The sequence below is a fragment of the Armigeres subalbatus genome, chromosome 1 (assembly GCF_024139115.2).
Source record: "Armigeres subalbatus isolate Guangzhou_Male chromosome 1, GZ_Asu_2, whole genome shotgun sequence".
NCBI lineage: Eukaryota > Metazoa > Arthropoda > Insecta > Diptera > Culicidae > Armigeres > Armigeres subalbatus.
Window position 1 is genome coordinate 50,423,845 of NC_085139.1, and position 21,583 is coordinate 50,445,427.

Consider the following 21,583-nt stretch of genomic DNA (forward strand, 5'->3'; position numbering starts at 1 on the left):
CGTGTCATCTGTCAAAGGCTGTTGTTGATTTCGCTCTTTATTTTTTTTTTCAATTGAAACCAGTTAAACAATGGACAATTGGCGGCGTAGGAGGAGATTTCACTTTCTCTGGAGTGCCGTGCCAGTGATCGGTTGGCGAAATGTGTGGGCGCATGCGGAGACGACTGGATTGGCCAAGGAGAATTTCTTTCGTTTTAGTTCCGGTAAATCAGGTTCGCGATTACGCGACTAGATGTTATGTTTGCAAATTGTGGATGTTTTTTCTTCATTCTTTTATTTATTTACAAGTGGTTTTTCACAAGTATTCCTTCTTCGCTTATTTTCATCTTCTTTTTCTCTAGTTAAGTTGAAAAAGTGTGAAAATTGAAACAACCATTATCGGGTTGGGCACTAGACGCAGAGTAGGGGAGAAAGACAGAATAAGCATAGTTTAGCAGAAATTAGACTGATGCCGAAGATGAAACACAAGATGGGAAGTATGAAAATTACAAGGCATCGGACATGCACTCGAGGAAGTATCGCTACTATTACAGTGAAATGGAACAAGATATAATAACAGTACCCATTTCGATTAGCTCAGTAAAAGTGGTTTTAAGTGCTCTGCGTTTTTGGTTTTCTCTGGTACTGCCGCGTGCCTATCAGATTGCTTGCCTTGTTGGATCTCAACCAGTTTTTGGACGAGACCATGTGTTTGGTAAGCAGAAAAGAAAAGCAGTAAGGTGAGTGACTTTCCGTTCGATGATCGGTAGTGGCGCAAAATTAGGAGTTATCTGATCGGCGGAAGATGCAAGAAAGTTGATTGAAGCGTGGTGTAGAGTGCGCGGTTCAAATATCGAGAGAAAAAGTTTTCAGAGAAGCCAAGTATCAAGCGCGGTGGAAGAGTTTCAAGCTTAAGATTTACATAAAATGTTGGAAACTGTAGACTGGTTGTAGAAAAAGTTGTAAATGAGTTGCTTTGTGCGCCACTTTACCGAAGATTGGCTGGAATAGGACCTAAGCTGGCCGGTAGTGGTAAGTGTCGAGGGAAGAAGAATGTAGATTGTGAAGTATAGTGGCTAGTAAGTTAGGACGAGCTTCGTTTGCAGGTAGAATAGCAATAATATTCTATTTTAAGCTTTCTCTGACACCGATTAAATTACCTTAATCAGCTTACGCGAGAGTTAAAATACAGACTAGAATGAGTAAAATAGATAAAGTTTTACAGAATTGGTGTGGTGAATCCCTCTGAAAACGAGGAACTGCACCGTTAGGAATACGGTTTCGAAACAAATGCAGACGTAAATGAGTGTGTTCGAAGGCTTAGAAAGGCAAGAGAAAAAGGATCCTAAACAAGTAAACAAAAAATCTCAACAACATCAAGACCTGAATCTCGTTAACGCTAACAAATAAATTAATCGCTCCAACGAAAAACGCGTTTATGGTAATAAATAATTTCAATAAATTAATTTGTCTCGATCTCTTTCTCCTCGCGGGTTGCGCATATTGGTGCAGCGCAACCACCCGCAGTGCGGAACGTACTGAGTGGGATTTATCTCGGGTGTTGTAAGAGCTTGCGGAGGCCAATCAGCAAAGATCGGCTCCCATTATGGCGCCTCACTACTGTCGACTGTAGTGCCGCTTACTTCCGGACTGGCTTGTGACCGGCATAGGCGATCGAGTGAGCTGGCTGGCTGTGCGATCCGTAGTCACCGTAGCCGCTGGATTCAGCCCATCCGCCGGACGATCCGTGGTAGGCGTGGGAGTCGTCCTTCTTGGAGAGCAATTTCTTCAGGAACAGGAATTTGGACAGGATCAGAGCGATTACGGACACGATCAGAGCCTTCTTGGCGATCAGAGCGATACCGAACAGAGCCAAGATGGCGAGACCGACGATCTTCAGCTTGACCAGTCCGAGGATGGGGAGCAGAGACTTGAGCAGCTTCTTCTTGCCACGGGCTTCCGACACGAGGGCACGCATCGACGACTTGACTTCCTCGGGCAGGACGGTGGACATGCTGCGGGCGGCACTGGCCATGTCCAGATTGAGGGATCGTTCCTGGAAGAAGTTCTTGGTGCGCTCCACGACGTAGCTCTCGAGGGCTTCCTCGCGGCTTTCGACGCTGTTTGCCGATTCGACGATGGCATTGTCGGCGTTGAACGAGCGCGATTCACGGCCGGCTGCCTTCACGAAGGACAGCCCTCCGGCGAGGCTGATCTGGGGCTGGTCGAAGAACTCGCGGGCCTTGCGGTAGAACTGCGGAGTGAGAAGATGGTAAGAGAATGGTTGATTAGTGGATTTTGTTGGTTCGATTTTTATTTGAAGAGAACTAGATTTTATAAGCTGATTTTGGTTATAAAATTCTTTGAAGCTGATTCGTTTTCAAAATGCTTTTACAGTCATACCAGTACAGTATGAAGAAACAGGTTTGCTGATGTGTAATAAGCTTCGTTGAGCTTCGTTAGAAGGTAATCAAGCTGGTTGAAAACGGCTGATTTGAACAAGAGTTTGCGAGTAAAAAGATTGTGATTTTGATTGATATTGTGATGGAAAAAAATACAGCATCGTTCGCCCATGAAGGGGTTTTGATGACGATGTTTTAGGTATGAAGTGAGAAGAAGTGAAGTGAAACATTTTCTATGGTTGATGGAGTTCAGATGAAACGGAGCTTAATCAACAAATTTTTCATAATTTCTCCATGCTTATGAAGTCATTGAGGATGAGATCTTTTCATTGTGTTTTAATTGGTAATACGCTGAATTTATTCTATAAACAAACATGAAAAGGCCAACTTTTGGTAATGCATGCTGCATTAAAAAAAACACTCCTGATTAACCCACCTTGTGTTGGTGGTGCCTTTCTCACGCTTTATAAGAAAAAAAACGATAGAAAGGTCGAAATAGCACTTCAGGGGGATAGATTCCACTATCCCCATCAATTCGGCCCAATTTTCACATGGAAACAAAAATACCGCATTCCTCGTCAATTGCACTTTTGAGAGCAAATCGGATAATATAAGGTATTCAATTTGCAAAAAAAGATATTCAATTTGCAAAAAAAAGAGAGCTAACCGCGGTGGAGGTTGGTACTCGGATTCTGATGGCTTTTCCGCAAACGTGACCTTTAAGTGGTCTTGTTGTGTAGGGGTTATCACGCCTATCTAGAGAGTAGGAGGTTGAGCGTTCGAGTCCCTCCAAGACACGTGATTCTTTTTCGCAAATTTCATATCAATTTGTCCATTTCGAAACATGTGCTGTGCATATGCACAGCCAAGATGCTTAACAAAAAAATAATATAAGGTACCAAAAAGTGTGTCTCACATTTTTGTACACATACAGATATTGCCTCAATTCATCGAGCTGGGTTGATTGGTAGCACTTTGGTTCTTCGAGCCTTCTATCAAAATTTTGGTTTTAAAGTTATCATATAGCCTTTACATATACTTAGTATATGAGCAAGGCAAAAATATGTCCAATAGAAAACGTTTTCTATATCTCTTTCCTCAGATGATAATGATTGCATAATTCATCTGAGAATAAGGGGCAACTTACTCTAAACTTTTGACAGTATCCAAAAATACTAACAAATAATAGCGAAAAACTACGTCGTAAATGCGGTTTGAAGGTTTACTAGAATCTGTGGAAGGTAGAAATCAGGTGTTTCCTATACGGGGGAGCACTGTGTTTCATCAACTAGCTGACAAACGTCATAACAACCGAACTAGCAACCGTTTCATTGCTTGACGAAAATCACATGAGAACAGTAGGCGAGTTGTCACCGGCGATAACTTCTCAAATTAAGAACTCAAACGATAAGAATCACAGAATTATCATTCGATTATGAATACTAATACGATTATAAATACTAATTACGGTTAAATACTAATACCAGATTGAGCCCTCCTTAACCGTGCGGTAAGACGCGCGGCTACAAAGCAAATCCATGCTGAAGATTCCCGGTACCGGTCTAGGCAATTTTCGGTTTGGAAATTGTCTCGACTTCCCTGGGCATAAAAGTATCATCGTGTTAGCCTCATGATAGGGTAAGGGAGGTATTTTGGACCACTTTAGGAGATAGCCAAACAATTTTTCGAATAAAAGTTGGATTTTGTAATAATGCTTGATCATTTCCCTATGCAACTAAAAAGTGGTGAATGCTAAGTAAGATTTGTAGGTAAAAACGTTGTAAATCCCACCGAAAGAACCAAACTATCATAAATTCTGAAGATATGTAAGATTTAATTTTGGACCACCTGTTTTTATTTTCGACCACCTATTGAACATATTTTGGACCACTCGAATAATTTTGTATTGCTTGCAAAGTTATGTAACTATTAGATTAAATAAGTGATCTCCAGCATTTTCGGCGATTTCATCCTTAAAGTTCTTGTAAGAAATGCATTTTTTAAGCACTTTAAGGATTAGAAGAATATCTGCCAGCTAAGGGTATTGAAGCATCATCGAAGCAAAACAAACGTATGGCCCATGGCCGTGAAGTATGCACCTGATCACTCTAACCCTGCCATATCTTTTTATATAGTTTCCCAGATTTGTTCCATTTGCGTCATTGATAGTTTGTTACCCGGTTCTTCCTTGCTCATTGTACATTCTTTTCCAAACGATCGTATGGAAATAATGAAAACAGTTACATGTTGGTTTGATAGACATTTTTCTAGGGCTTACATCAATTATCGGTAATTTATAAATGCGGTATGAACAGTAATTTATGAATGTTTTGATACTAGAGAAACAAATGGTTGGTAAAAACAAAAGTTTAAGAGATCTAGATCTTAAAAAGAAGATATGTCGAAAATATGTTCGGTTCAATTACAAATGAACCTATTTTGGACATGCCTCAGAATACTGTTTTTAAACTTATAATGTTTTGTTCGAGATATGAAACTGCTTCAATAAGGTTTTAATAAGTCAACAACATCATTGCCATGTTTTAAATCTATGTACAAATAAATTTACAGCTTTCGAAAGGTGACTTCAATTTTACAATGTCGTCTTGATTTTGGTCTAATCCAGCAGGAATGATTAAATTCTTGACAATATTTTTCATAATTGCTATATTTTATATAAAACAAATGTAGGAGATACCTTATGGATAGTTTCTTTTTGCAATAAAATGTATATGTTGCATGTTTTATTTAGTTTTGTGTGATATAAATGCAAAATTTAGCTAGGTGGTCTAAAATATAAGCCCGGTCCAAAATACAGCCGTTACCCTATACGAATGCAAAAATGGTAACCTGGCTTAGAAACCTCACAGTTAATAACTGTAGAAGTGCTTAATGAAGACTAAGCTGCGAGCCGGCTCTGTCCCAGTGTGGGGATGTAATACCAATAAGAAGAAGAAGAATAACACAACAGTACAGTTAAATCTTTAATTTTATGTTTCGGCTTCGTGGTGGGAAGAGAAATAGCTAAAAAAGAGACGGTAACTGCTTCTAATCAAGATACGATTTTAAAAACAATTTTTAATTGTTGGTGAGTTTTTATCAATTAATAATTTAAAAATCAGTTCGCCTGTGAGTGTTGATCAAACCCGATTTAAAAAAAAAAAAATTTTCCATCCCTGTTTTCAATTGAATCTGGCTGAAATACAGGGAGGAAGACCATTTGGCCGAAAGTTGTTTGGCTGAAACACAAATCATTTGGCTAGAAATGTCGTTTGGCAGAACAAGCCTTTTAGACAAAAGAGTCGTTTGGCCAACAGGTCGTTAAACCGACGTTTGTCACTTCTCACTGTGAAAAGTTAGAAGTGTTTGGTGAGAAATGAGAAATAGGAAATAAGAAATGGGAAGTGAGAAGTAAGATGTGAGAAGTGAGATGATGATGATGATGATGATGATTTTGATTATGATCCCGCCACATACCACTACAAAGGTTTGAGCTAGACAATTTATCTTCAAGATAATTATTTGAATTCTGATTACTGTCACAGATATAAATTAGGGGGACTGCCACTGGAATTCATCTCATGGCTCCGATATTCATCCTATCAAAAACAAAGCAATGAAAAGATTTGATTTGTTTCTTATTTTTGTGATTTTTTACAGCAGTGAGCACGCATATTGACAGAAAGAAACGACGAAATAGTATCATATATCGATCGTCTCAGATTGGCGAACTGAGGCGATGTTTTTTTTCTGCTTGTGATGTCTGTTAGATCGAATGTTCGGTTATCATCGTATGACTTGCTCTCCTAAATGACTTCTTTAGCAAAAAGGATTTTTATCTTTATTAGAGAGGTTTGCAGCCCTAAGCTGGACCAAAAGACTTATTTGGCCGATCAAAGTATTCAACCAACAAATTTTAATGCATCATAATTTTTTCGGTTGAGTGAAAGAATCTAAAAATTGACGTAAATGAAGAAGAAGATGAAAAGTTTCGGCCAAACGTTTAATTACGCTAAATGAAATTGTTTTAACGTGTTATTCGGCTCCGTATAATTCAGTGAAAAACTTTCGGGATCTCCAGAGAGCCAAATCAAGGTATTTTAAAGATAGATAGATAGATGAATGCTCGGAAACTGAGCCAATCAAGTACGTTGAACACACCATTTAGGTTCATCCGTAGACAATTTCTGAATGTTAACTCGAATAGGAAAATTTATATGAGAAGGCTGAATGGAGCAGAGCTTTCAAATGTGAACTATGTTGCATATGAAAACTGCGCCACTACAAACGATTTCTTATCATGATTAGAAAATAATGTTAACGTTTCGAAGAATGAAATAAAATAAGAGTGAATCGGCTTAATTGTGCTAGAAAGGAAAATTGATTAAATTAACCGTTCAGCACGCGCAGTCCTGGAACGCTCATGCAGACTCGCTCGTGTTGATAATTGCGAGGGATATTTTTTTGTTGGTGTTGTACAAAATACAACAGCGCGCGTGCTCGAGTGTTAAAAATCAATTGCATGGCTTGCAAACACTGAAATTCCATTGGCCCGAATGACAACTCCCAAAAAGATGGAACGTACGAAATGACTATAAGAATTACAAGACTAATTACCCGAATGGATGAAACGTTTCGAACGATATTTTTGAACCACTGCGGAGTATATTCTATAGTTGTCCTTCTGAATCACGTTCATTTCCACAAAATACGAATTAGTGATTTTTCTTTTGGTCACTATAATTGAAGGCATTAGTTGTGCCAAATCTTTACTTCTTTTAAATTCTCCTATACCCGCATCAATGGATATGAGTACATATTTCCTACTCTGAAGGGCAAGCCTCCCAGAATCTACTAGCCTTTTCAAGGGCACACCACTAAATACGAAAGCAGCGCGCAACTGTTATTGACGTTGGACAACGTCTTACCCGAAGGTACTGGGTGTCAAATTAGTATCTAAAACTGGGGACCGTCACGAAATCATGTAAGATTTTGAACATTTAAAGCGCCTTCTTTTTTTGACGGATTTAGGAGATTTACATATCAATCGTCTCGCAAACTTTCCAGCAATTTGTCAATTTCATTGAAACTTTCGATTTTTTATGATAAACTATTGAATATTTCAATTTTTGTCATATTCAGTAAAAATTTCAGATCCAACCAACCCCGTTCATGCATTCCCAAAACGGATATCAGAATGATGTAAGTTACAAACGTTTTGGCACCCTGCTTCATTTTTTCCACGGTTAGTAGACATGGGACGAAGAGCGGACAAAACGATAGCGTCGGTAGCGGTCCCAGCATCGATGACGGTGGTTCCTACATCTGTAGCGTTTTAGCAGCAAACTATCGACTGGATGTCGTCGGCGTGGGAAGCACTCCAGTGAAATTTTCTTGGATTGTTCTGGCTTTGATTTTGTTGCATTTAGTGATTGGAAAAGCGCATTATAGAAAATAAACCGATTCTTAGCAGAATCACCATTTTATATTAGGAAAGGATGAACCGAGACGAATGTTGTTCGAAGTGCAAATCTCAATCGCTTGACGACAGAAAAAGAAAGTTGCCTTCGGCAACAGAATCACGAGCGCGCGTCGGAATAAGACATTGCATAACATTTATTCGCATGTGTGGGATTTGAGTAAAGTGACTTCAGCGTGTGTTAATTAATAGATTCACACATCAGTGTGTCAATCGGCGAGCAGCAAGCCATGACTTTTCCTCTTCTAGTCAGACCTCCGCGGCGTGCACACGCATCCACGGAGAGTCGCTGTCATAACTCGTTCCGGCCATTTAGGGCCACACAGCATGGATGGCATCAGTAGCAGTCAACCAGCCTATATCACAATCTTGAGAGTAAATTTCAGTTTATTGCTACTGATGCCATCCATACGAATTAAGTTTTGCAGTGTCTGACGCCCGTTCGTAATTCTGCTACCGACGGAACTTTTTTGCCGTCACCAAGCGATTATGATTTGCAATTTGGGAAAGACATGTCTCGGCTCAACCTTCGCTTCTATAAAATTGTGGTCCTGGAAAGAACCGATTCATTTTCAACAATGTGCCTTTCCAATCACAAATAGCAACAAAACCAAATCAGAGTCTCGAAAAAAAAAAATTCACTCTACTGCTACTGATGTCATCCATGCTGATACATTTTTTTAGCGTCTCCCTCCGACTTGTGCTCGTGGTTCTATTCGACTATGAGTTGGTTACCCCAAAGAAAGGGGTTTTTCGAATGAAGATAACGATCTGCTAGTGACTTGAATATGTCCCAATCTGTTTGACCACGATACGCGATTGTGTGTCAGACATTGATAGTTTAACCATAAATACTCATATTTTATTCAAGTATTCAAGGCCAATGCTTATTGTGTTACAATAAAATTCTTACGTTGTCCAATGTTTATCTTGCGATCGTGTCTTGTACACAACCATTCTGATTTTTTTTTATTTTACGCATGCTGCAATGCAGTGCTTTGAGATTTTGGTTTTGATTCCGTTTTGATTCCGTGGAAGCGAGAATTTTCTCGCATTAGGGCAATTGATCCGATGGTTGTGGGTGTTGTCCAATAGTTGTGGTAGTCCATATTATGTCATATCTACGAATTAATCGCAGTAGTCTACATGATCTATCGTTTGCTTGACATATCAACACATTATTCAAAGAGAAACAGCCACGGAATTCATCCAAAATAGGTAATTATCATTAAGGTCACTCCTGACGGAATCCAAGTTTCAAAGTGCTCGCGTTTTCGGGGGCACACCACTCGATACGGAAGCAACTTACAACTGTAATTTTTACTTTTTCACGCATGCTGCGACGCAGCAAAGCTAAATCAACAAAAATGACAGTTGTGCACCGCCTCCGTATCGAGTGGTGTGCTCCCGAAAACGCGAGCTTGAAACTTGGATTCCATCAGGAGTGACCTTAAAACACTTTAATATTTTCCGTCTTTGCACCAATAGTTGCGGTAGTGCTCCTATAGTTGCGAGTCACATAGGAAAATAATGGGATTTGCAACTATAGGAACATAAATTAAAAAATACCGCAACTATTGGAACACTGTACCAATAATTGGTAGTTTAATTTTAGAGCACAATTATGAATATGCAAGACTGCAAGAAAAGTAAGTCCAATAGCTTTTGGATACACCCACAAGGTAAGCAAAACAAAATATAAATCAGTTTTAAGATTTAAAACAGTCATTTACCCCACGAGATGATAATATGTTTCCCTTCTTATTCACCATTATGCAAAACAGGTGTTCTCGTCAATCAACGAATAGCAACTACGAATTGTTTTGACCCGAGAAAAGGTAAAATTTGAAGAAGCTGTCATTTTGTTTTTCATTATGCAAAATAAATTTCATGCCTAATTTAATTTCAATACAAAATTACTCTTAGAATGTTTGGTCAATCTGGGCGAACGGAATTCAGAGATCTGTTACATTAGGGCGAGTGTCATTTGGATGTTTAGGATAGAACCGGCTCAAATTGTTTAAATTTGAAGAATAAAGCAATTGGAGCATATGGTTCATTCGGGAAGATTTTGATAAATTGGTTATATGAATAATTCAGGAAAATTAAGTAAATTTGGCAACTAAATGTGGTCTCTAAATCTGCAGGAATTCAATGTTAGACAACAAATTTGTGCACGGTACAAATTTGGAATATCAATAATTTAAATTCAAACTTCGTCAAAATATGCAAATCACGCTATTATAGACCGTTCCGAAAATTATAAATACACTTAGAAAAAATCGGCAATTGAAATAGCGTTTGATATTTGATGAAAATGTCAACGCATCCACGATACATCCTACTTTCCCGTGATGAATCAATTCTGAATTTTTTACTTTAAATTGAAAAAAATACAAAGCTTTGGTTTTTGTTCAAGATTTTTTTTTGCCCAAAATGGGTTATTTTTTAACACGTTCTAAACTACCTGGAAAAGAACGTAAATCTTTTAGATCAATTTAATTTCTAATATAGACGCATAATAATGTCTGTATGTTCGCTTTAACGACGAGATCTGAATGAACAATGATTTCAATGTGAAAATTTCAAATTCAAATTTCCATTTTTTTAATTTGAAATTGTTTTATTCTCGTCCGATAGCTATTTTATATACATTTTTTTTTCAAAACTATAATGCTTACTAAATTAATGATTTCGTGTGTGTTACTTCTACGTGAAGTTAAACGATTTACAATGATATGGAAATGCTAATATCATCTTCCAAACTTGGACGTACATGATCATGATAGCATTAGAGGCGAAAGTATAGAATTGATAGTTCCGTTAGGATACGGCAGGGATGAAGAATGTTTTTATGAAGTCGATTTGAAAGCAGGCGGAGGGCAATATTTGTGATGGCACATATCGCGCGACCTTCCTTCTGCCAAAGCTCCCGTATGAAGGGGGAGGGAAGAATATCAGTGTGGAAGCTGATATATCTCCACTGGCAAAAGGAAGGTGGTTTGACTTGCTCATATACCATCGCGTGCGGAAGGATTTGCTATCGACGAGTACTGTCTCCAAATTTCTAATATGGCATCAGCATTTAGTCGAATAGGATTTTTATTGCACAGTTCTGTTTTCTCATTGCGTCCGTCTCGTCGCAACCAACAGCTGCCTCGGAAGAACAAAGCAGAGAAAGGCACTGCTGCTGTACCGTCGACCAATAACAGCTGAATTGATGGATGCCCCCCACCAAGAGTAGTACACTAAATTAATGATTTCGGAACTATCAATTCTAAACTTTCGCCTCTAATGCTATCATGATCATGTACGTCCAAGTTTGGAAGATGATATTAGCATTTCCATATCATTGTAAATCGTTTAACTTCACGTAGAAGTAATAAATACACGAAATCATTAATTTAGTGTACTACCCTTGGTGGGGGCATCCATCAATTCAGCTGTTATTGGTCGACGGTACAGCAGCAGTGCCTTTCTCTGCTTTGTTCTCTCCGAGGCAGCCAAGTTGGTTGCGACGAGACGGACGCAATGAGAAAACAGAACTGTGCAATAAAAATCCTATTCGACTAAATGCTGATGCCATATTAGAAATTTGGAGACAGTACTCGTCGATAGCAAATCCTTCCGCACGCGATGGCATATGAGCAAGTCAAACCACCTTCCTTTTGCCAGTGGAGATATATCAGCTTCCACACTGATATTCTTCCCTCCCCCTTCATACGGGAGCTTGGCAGAAGGAAGGTCGTGCGATATGTGCCATCACAAATATTTGCCCTCCGCTCGCTTTCAAATCGACTTCTATAAAAATATTCTTCATGCCTGCCGTATCCTAACGGAACTATCAATTCTATACTTTCGCCTCTAATGCTATCATGATCATGTACGTCCAAGTTTGGAAGATGATATTAGCATTTCCATATCATTACTATAATGCTTGTTAACAGGGTTCATACTTTTAGTTTTAGTGAGACGAAAACAAGCGGTGTTCAGGCTAAAAAGAATATTTTTTCGAAGCCTGTGGCGAGAAACATCTTTCACTCGCTACTCTACTACTTGCTAGTTTCTTTAGACACGCCTGATAAATAAACGAAAATCGTGCCTACTTGATGAAATTAATTTTTCGTTTAATCATTCTTATTTTTATTCTTATTATTTATTTATTTTTTTTGATTCTTATTTATTATTTTTTTCTTATTTTCACTATTTTTTATTCTCATTTTTCGCAAAATTTTTCGACACGTTTTAATGAAAAAAAAATATGACCGCATCGGGAATCGAACACCATACACCAGAACACCATAAAAAATACCGCTGTGCTTATTAGGCAAAGGTTATTTGTTCCATGCAGGCTACTCTTTGTTTGTATTGGAGAAGGCACGGAGAGGGTGAATGAAGTGAGAAAACGAGCAGATGAAATCAACTTTTCGCGGAACTGACAGTGAGCGAAAAATAGTTATCTCTCACCAGTTCTTTTTTTTCTTTCTCGCAAAATGGTTTCTCGGTGAAAATCTGCGTGAGTGACCATCCTCTGCTCGTGAGAATGAGTAAGCATTACGTTTCCTGCTTTTTGAATGAGTATTAAAACAGATAGAATGGATTAGGTACAAATATTGATGAACAATTGAAGTGAAAATTGGAATTATTCAATAATCAAGGTGTATTTGTAATTTTCGGAACGAAATATAGCATATAGCATCACCTAAAAAGTCGGACCAATTTATTAGTCCACCACATTTTTGTTTTCTTTCTTCGGAGATGGCTCATCAGTCTTGACAAAATCAAAACACTGTTATTTAATCTTGTCCACCGTTTCGGTTCGTTTGGGACCTTCTTCAGGGACTTCATTCTTACAAGTTTATCTTACACTGTGGTTGCTTTCTACCTGTAGCAAAACAATGGTGATCGATCTTGCGCCAGGTTCTGAATTCCAAAGAACGATAAGCGGAAAGGTTTGTACCATAAACGCGGTGCTCGAACCGTTCTCGTTTATGTGGGGAAATCCTGGCCTCGTGACGATCAACGGTTCAGTAGAAGCACAGTATGAGAATAAACTTGTAAGAATTGAGTTCCTGAGGAAAGTCCCAAACGGACCGAAACGTTGGACAAGATTAAATAACAGTGTTTTGATTTTGTCAAGACTGAAAAGCCATCTCCGAAGCATTAAACTACAGTCGAAATTAATAGTTCAGCACAAATATTATCAACAAAAAAATTCCACCAATATCCCATTAAAAGTTCAGCAATCACGGCGTACGTCAAATGCCATTTTTGGCTAAATGAGCTGCTCGACCAGACATTGTTGGCCAAATGGCCCCTGTCTGTCGAATGACTAATTCGGTCGAACGGAATTTCCGGTCCAATAATCTATTCGGATAAACGATTGTTTCTGTCGAGCGCCCATTTCATCTAAACGGCCATTTCGGACAATCAATATTTTCGGCCAAATGGACCTTTATGCCAAACGAGCATTTTGGTCAAATGAAATCTCTAGACCTACATTTGAAAGAGCGTAATAGCCAAAAAGCAATAAATCCCATTTCTTTTGTCCACGCATATACTACACGCACAGATAACTCAACAATAATTATATTTTACTGATTATATTTTCCATTGATTAAAAAAGTTTTAGATGGAATTATCAATAAATATTGTTGACCTAACGATATGCTTGATTGAACAACGATCACTCGATTAATTCAACAATATTTATTGTTGATTCAATTATATTTTTTTCATTTGAAACAATAACAAAATATTATGAGCCTTCAGCAAAAAAAATGGTTGAAACAACAATCCATTTCGCTCCGTGTGTGTACGAAGTACTGGAATGATTTGAAAGGATGCTTTCGACTGTTGTGCTTTTGTTAGACTATTATCGGCTCTTTCAGTCTTATAAAGCAGCTAAATCGTTATTGCACCTATTTTCCAGACTGGAATGTTTACATTTAGGCTGTTACGCCATATGTTGGTATATGTTTTCGGTCAACCCGTTTTGACTGACCCGTCCATGAATTCGGCTAGATGACTTTGATACGCCAGATGGGACGCAACTTAATCTATCTATCTGAGTGCGTTCTACAGAAAACAGGTTCCTAGTTTAAGGACGAACTTTTTTGAATCCAATTTTACCCCTCCTCGCTTTTTCAAGGGCACCACTTTCAATAATGAAGCAACGAGCAGCTGTCACCTTTTGAATCCACGCTTGCTGTGACGCAGCAAAAATAAAATTAAAAAAATGACAGTTATATGTCGCTTCTCTGTTGTGATTGTTTCCAAGGTGATTGTTTGCAAGGTGAAAATTATTTGGATTCCGGACAGTTTCACGCAATCACCATTTCATTAAAGTAGAATAATTTACTTAAATTTTGAGTAGTGAAAATGAGTCGGATTCAACTCGATTTTGAGTAGTTCATTTTTAATGTGCATTTCAATGCCACGGCTAATTTGTAAGCATCTAAATATAGTTTTGAATTGATAAACTCTCTCCTCTTCTAAGCGTGACGTAATATAAGACGTCCTTTATAGACAAGTCTTTTTTTATATTACTTCACTTTCGTGATTTTTTATTAGAATTATAAGTTCATCACGTATGGACAAGTGCTCAGTTCCATAGCTTTTATTGAATATTATTATTTTTTGACTATTTAAAATTATTTTAGAGGAAATTTTACTTAACTTAGGATTTACTTTTCATATATTGCATTAATTGTAGAAATGAATAGCATAGATCGCCATGCTACTCGCCCTTGAAGCGTGACGTACTTTGTAGATGGCCGCTTAATGAGAAAGTAAGGGCAGCAAAATAAAACATCCATAAAGAATTAGGAATTTTTCATTGAAAAATAGAAAATTGCCAATAAAGAAATCAAGGTAGATGCAAAAAATAAATATAAAATTTGACCAAACTAAGAAAAATGTCCATAAACAATTAAAATTTTTCCATGAAACGCAAATATATTAGCAAGTTTAAATGTACAATTTACAATTATAAATGACGAAATCAATTTTTTTATAATTAATGTCATCCATAAACCATTACAAAAATGTTTACAAAACAAATACTTTTTTTCCACTAGAGATTTTAACAAAATTTCAAGAAAGGCCAATAAAGAAATATAGAAAAGCAATAAAATTTACTCAATTTTTCATGAAGAATGAACGCTTTTAAAGAAAAAATCATATATGGAACAAATGCTAAGCTTTATTTCATTTTTTGTGTTTTCTCTTGGAAATTTACTTATTTTTTTTTATTGCTCTCTATTGATTTTTTGTGGAAAGGATTTAATTTTTTGCTTACAAAAAAATCTTTTGCGGAAAATTTCGTAATTATTTATTGCTAATATTGATTTAATGATGAAAAAATTGTATTTTTTTCAATAGAAATTTTTGATTTTTTAATTTAACATTTTTTTTAAATGTTTTATTGTTCATGGAAATTTTGCATTATTTATTTTATCCTTATTATATTATTAATCTCACTTCATCCGTCACAGAGCCTAAATGAAGTCTGGATTGAGCTGCCCACATTTTTAAGCCTGCTCATATAGGCGCCAAAACCCTGCATCTTTTTCAGAAAAGTACAAGAAAATGTTTACAGTAGGAAAATTTTGTATTTATTTATCTACTACCCTGTTTTCTTGCAATTTCTAAATTTTTATGGAAAATTTTATTTTTTCAGGGGAAGTTTTTATTTTAGTCGAAAGTCCGTGCAAATAAAACGAATCAAAAAGTGACCACCACTCTATATTTTTGTTTTCTTTACTATTAAGTGTATGAATTACAAGAGTAGGAATTAATTTTATCCAGTATTTCACTACACTTTTCATTATTATTGGTTGATTGAAAAGTAATTTTTTGGAACATAAGCGGGAATAAGTTCGAACTGTGTCACAGAGACAATTGAAGTTTCCTGTGCCCATGGTAAAACTTGAGATCCAATTAAAACTCTAAAATGTTTTTTTCTCAGTGATCAATCGATTTAAAATATATTTCATTCCAATTCATGAAATTTATTCATAAATTATCGATAAATAAAAGCAAGCTAAGAATACAACATTGTTGAGGAGCCAAACTTTATTTGTGTTTCTTGTTTGTGTTGTGTTCGGAAACTCATCAAGTGTAGTTTTCAAAATGTTTTACAAATCACTGAAACGTTCCAATGACTAAAACCAACAGCGTAAAAGTCGACTTATTTTGATTGAATATTTGATACACACTATTGAAATAAAGCTCGAAGATAACCCAAAATCTTTGGAAGGTATGGTATCAGATCTCAAATCACAATCCATTCAGTCCAAACTTGAAAGCACTATCAACAAAACGTCGCAGATTCTGATCGTTATGAATTAATGTCAAGGAAAATTCGTGATGAAATAAATTTAAATGTTGAAAAAGTATCAGAACAGCCACAAGTGCCAACTCAGGAGAAGTAGTACGACATAATGAACTGAATATGTTTGTAAATGTTTTAACTGTAAATCATCCATCTAGACACATGCTTTGCTGAATTTATTACAAAATCATATTGGTTCATATGCGATTGCAAATCTAGTACATACTTTGATTTCAATGTATAAACTATAGAATTAGTGCTTTCTTTAATATTTGGCAATCTTTATCAGTGACACCAATCAAACTAGAAAACACTTTGCTAAAAAAAAACTACAAAATTATCAAAAAATAATGTTTTTGAGTGATCTAATCAGTAATCACTAATTAATAAGAGAATCTAATTATCACACATTTAACACCTCTATATTAATTTCGAATCAAATAAAGAGATGAACTTCATCTCAAACTAAACTGACACGAAAAGTCACACTCTATCGCAAAGTTTGATTATTGAGCTTCACTCATATTTTGCCACCAATCTGCCGTCGCATGACACGTGAATCGAATCCAAAATCAGCGTATCATTCGGTATCCGTTTCAACCGTTCCCAAACCGTTGAATAGTATAATGATCGACCACATCAAACCATCTGACAGCAAGCACGCACCGAGTGGAAGGCTAATAAAAAAAATCACTTCATGGATGCAACGGTCAAGCCGTTCTTTCACCATCGACCGCAAAAGTTTCACCCGTCATTCAACGAAACGGTCGATCATTTGTCACTCCATAACTCCTCTGGGTGAACCTTAATGGACTTGTCAACAATCGAAACGTAATTGCGGATATAATGCAATAAACGATTATTGAACAATTACACATGTCCAGCGACACCACCCGCATGGGGTAAACAATTTGCGTGTGGTCTCACCACCATTCAGTTCCTGCACTTTTGCCGGTTTCCACCGAATCACACTTCCCAATCACATGTCCATATTGTCTTCAATCTAAATGTTCCTCACTTTTCACTCTGATTGTCTTTTGAAACATCATCTTCGAATTTGCCAACAATAAATCCGTACCATCATCTGCACGCAGGAGATCGAATCCTTATCCAGGCACTCCTTGAAGTTATCCTGAGCGGCCGCCAGGGCGCACAAACTTAGCACACAAATCAACAGCTTCATATTTATATCCGGCTTTCTTATTTTGCTTCTTCTCCGCACTCGACACACTCAACTTTCGGCGACACTCGCGCTAAATTCTTGCTTCCTTATTTTCTTCTATTACTTCTTGCGATCAGCAGTAGCGCTTCAGCTCGCTGATGCTTATCCGAACGGAACTTAACTCAAATTGACAATGTTCCTCTCGACGCCGAGGTGTTTATAAGCGAATGTTCGGAATTTTGTGTGGCCCCACGAGACCATGTCCAACGAAGACAAGCCTCCCCCTTCCGAAATAACGAAAAAAAAACTGAACCGGCGCGCGCGCTTTGCGCAGCTAGGGCTCTTTTAGGGGTCTTGGTCGAATCTTTCACTCTCTTTGCTCCGCGAGGTGGCGCGGGTTAAGCTGGCGTACGGGTTGCGAATAGCGGTGAAGCAGTGCGGCGCCGTTTGGTTGTTGTTGGCGGTGGCTCTCTCGCTCACATAGATTTGAGGTAGCGCCGTCACACAGTGACGAACCGCCCAGCGGCCGCGGAATAAAACAAGGAAAGTTTGTTGGCAGAATATTCATGATCTTAAGTTATGAAACAGAGAGGAAAGTTGACACACATGATCCTCGCCTTTTAAAATTAAAAATACAAATGAAATTTGATACATGAATTTCGCTCTGGCATAACAGTTGAACACTTTTTGCAGAAAAAATCTGAATTGCAACACTACTAAAGATGCCCATAAAAAAGCATCAGGCACTCCTGAATAGAATTATATAGTTGTTTAAATATTGGCTAAACTTAAACAAATAGGCAACGGAAAAAGGTAAAGGGGAGAAGGTCCCCTCAGGTATTCCCTCATATTTACCGTATTTTGCATGTCCGTTATAAAACTAGACCAAAATTCCCAAGTAACATTTTAAGATTTATGATTTACTACAAGAGTATTTGAATCCTACAACAATAAAACCATAGTCAAGGCATTTTATTCTTTATCGCTAACAACAAAACCTCTTGGAGAGTAGTATCTGCCTAGTTGGCCCACCCTTGAAATGGTTTTGAAGGGTAAATGCAAGACGGGTTTCAAGATCAGAATATGACAAAGCATGAATACGAATTCGGCACCAAAAACCTTTCGTGATCTATTTGTAAACCATTATAAAAGACAGTTGGCCTCATTTGAAACCTTTTCTAAGCCACTTAATCTTGATGCCTGCGGAAATCTCTAGATCTAGCTTTATGCAAACATTCACATGATATAATAAAATACGTTCAGTCTCAACAAAATAAATCGATGTTTATTGTACATGGAACCATAAAATGCCATAATCAAACATTGAAATGAAATATTTATAATCATCGAGAAAAATAATCAAAGCAGATTTGATGTATGATGCTTCAATTTTTGGTGCCAAATGAGATTTATTGTGTCATATAGTGCGAAACTCCAATATAACTGATGCGCTCTCAGTAAACTTCGTTTTAAATATTATTTTTCGAAAAACAAATTGTTGTTAAATTTGCACTTATCTGTTAATTGCGTATTATTTAATTGTTTTATTATTTGCAGCTGATTTGTTTATAAAATTTCATAAAAAATCTTAAATGTAATGCATTACTAATAGATATTTCGTTTCAAATTCTCTCATAATGTGTAGTGAAAAAAAATATGGCGATGGCATGCGAGATGATTTCTCGCCATCCATTTATTCACATTGCTTTGCTTCGATGAAATTAACAATAAAATCATAATGTTTAGATATGGCATGTATGAAGGCTCGAATGACTGTTAAAAATGCTGAATGGTAATTTTTCGACATATATGGTGACCATAACTAGAGTGAATTTGACAGTTCATGTTTACCAAACGAAAGGAAAACACAGGGCATGGATATAATTTGGATAGAATTCAAATTGATCATTCAATACACGTAAGTAAAACATGAAGTACTCAACTAGTGGTGACGGCGCTTTATCAGTCGGACACATAAAAAAACATTTCCGTACCACTGTTGGAAAAGTGGAAAAGTGAAACATTTATAGCGACTGGAGCGGGTCTGCGTAACGTATTTTTCTTCTATCTTGTATTCAAGTTTGTCACCTCGTGATTTCGGAAATGAATATTTCGATATCAAGTTTATTTATAAAGCTGAAAATTGGTCAGGATGCATATTATGAGTAAGCAAGCAGTGTGGTGATGTTTCAGAGCTATTTCTTTTGCAATAATGAAGGATTCAGCTCTTACTACTCGTCTTCACTTTTCCACTTTTTTGGCTCTGGTTTTTTTTAGAGCTGCAGAGTTTGTATTTTATTAGACTCTTTATGTAGCAAGCACAAATGCCAATTGATCTGATTTAAAGCCGAAAGTAACTTTTATAGTAACAAAACTACTTTAAGAAGTATTTTATCATGACAAATAAAACAAACATCAAGGAGTTTTAATGATATTTTCCAGATAGGTTTAATCAAGGCATGGACTGCCCTAATAAGTTCATATTTAAAACTTCATAGTATTCGGAATTTATAACCTGCCACAAATGGTTTTGGCAACAGCTTGAAGATGGATCACAATTTAGGCGTGGTAAATGCTTTATCAAAACTGGAGAGCAAGCCTATTGCCATAATAAAACCATAATAAATAACATCGAATGCCAAAGAGCTGTATGAATGTTACTTGGGTTATGTAGGTTAGGCAAAAAAAAGTGTCGATATAAAAGAAAGGAAGGTTGGAAAATCGGAATTTTCCACAACTTAATGAAACATCTAACATTTCAGCAAGGCAAAACGCCCTAGGGAGACTAACCTACAATGTACTACGCGTCTCCACGCACTGTCCATAATAAAATGCTGATTTGCCGACGCGTCGTGCGCTGTTCCCAAAGAGCTGCCGGCAATAAAATACCACCACTTTTTGTTTTAAATGTGAATAATATCAATATGATTAAGATTTTCTACAATTTTTAAATGGCATCAGCTAGCTAATTGTCATACTGTTGCATGAAGTAAAAATACCTATGAACATCGTTACAGCTTAGACATTAGAGCAGTATTTGCTTATCTAGGGCATATTGCCCCTCCTTCCCCTATCAGGAATACTATGAAGCGATTTTTTTTATTGCGGAAAAAATATTGATATTATTATTCCTCTTGTATCTTATCAGAACTGTCATTTTGTTTGAGTTTGTTTGCGCATATGTGTTTGGAGTTGAAGTGATTTCGATTTAGACATCCCGCAGTGGGCGTCCATCGTATGTCTGCTCCAGTTGTGCATGGAACGCTTCATTCTCGTCGTCGGGTTTCCCTTTGTGTGGGTAGTAAACGTTGATGATGCTACTGTTGAAGAACAGACCTTTTATCCTCAGCTCGCACATCCTTGTGTTGATTGGCTGCCACCCAATCACGCGTTGGCGCATCTTGCCCAGCACTATGAAGTCGGTTCCCAGCTCGTTGATGGTGCCACAGCTTTCATAGAAGGTAGCCGCTCGATGCCCGCTTTTCCACACTTTCTTTTCAGCAAATTTCCTGTAGCGCTACGACGTCGAAGTTGCGGGAATGTAATTCGTAGTAGATTATCCTGTCGCAACCTGCGAAACCTAGCGACTTGAAGTTCCAGCTTGATGGCGCCGGCAATCTGCCGAAAAAGACAAAGAAGCAGCAATCGGAGCTGCCGCAGGTGTAACAGGAGCAGAAGGAGAAGTGCCCGCCCGTGTTTGTGAAAGGCGATCCACCGGATTTGTACTTTTCGGCACTGCAGTGAGGCCGTGAAAGTGATGCCGGCAAACAGGGGCCATCATCAATCCGTCGTGGAGTTCCCATCCCAGCACGAAGACACTCAAGGCTTTGCTGCGAGGTCTCCACGACATGAAGGAAAAAGATCTAATTTCGGAGCTCGAGAGCTGCGGTCTGAAGCCAGTGGCCGTGCACACGAACGCTCGTCACGGCAAGACGAGGAGATATCGTGACCAGCTTTACCTGGTCCACCTGGAGCACTAAACTCCCTTGGGCTCCACCATCGTTTCCCCCAGGAACTACCTCCCAGTACTACTTCTGGGGGATGGCAGTACTAAACGTACTCGCTCATTCTCGCTCACACAGGCACCCGTCCCATGCGAGTCTGACTTGGGTGCTCGCTCTATCGCACCCTCAAACACACCCTACATACTCTGTTGCACCTCTGTCATGCCATGTGGGTCTAACTTGTATGCCCACCTTTATCGTACCATGTGAGACTGCTCACCT

At 37.8% G+C, this 21,583-nt stretch overlaps 1 protein-coding gene across 1 annotated transcript; it reads right to left on the reverse strand.

Moving 5' to 3' along the window:
- Nucleotides 1-235: 235 nt before the first annotated feature.
- LOC134208383 (uncharacterized) lies at nt 236-17,564 on the reverse strand. Its single transcript, XM_062684367.1, has 2 exons — nt 17,274-17,564; nt 236-2,233 (listed from the first exon to the last, which is right to left on the reverse strand). Exons 1-2 carry the CDS (start codon nt 17,376-17,378, stop codon nt 1,619-1,621), a joined length of 720 nt encoding a protein of 239 aa, XP_062540351.1. The 5' UTR covers nt 17,379-17,564; the 3' UTR covers nt 236-1,618.
- Between the last annotated feature and the right edge of the window lie 4,019 nt (nt 17,565-21,583).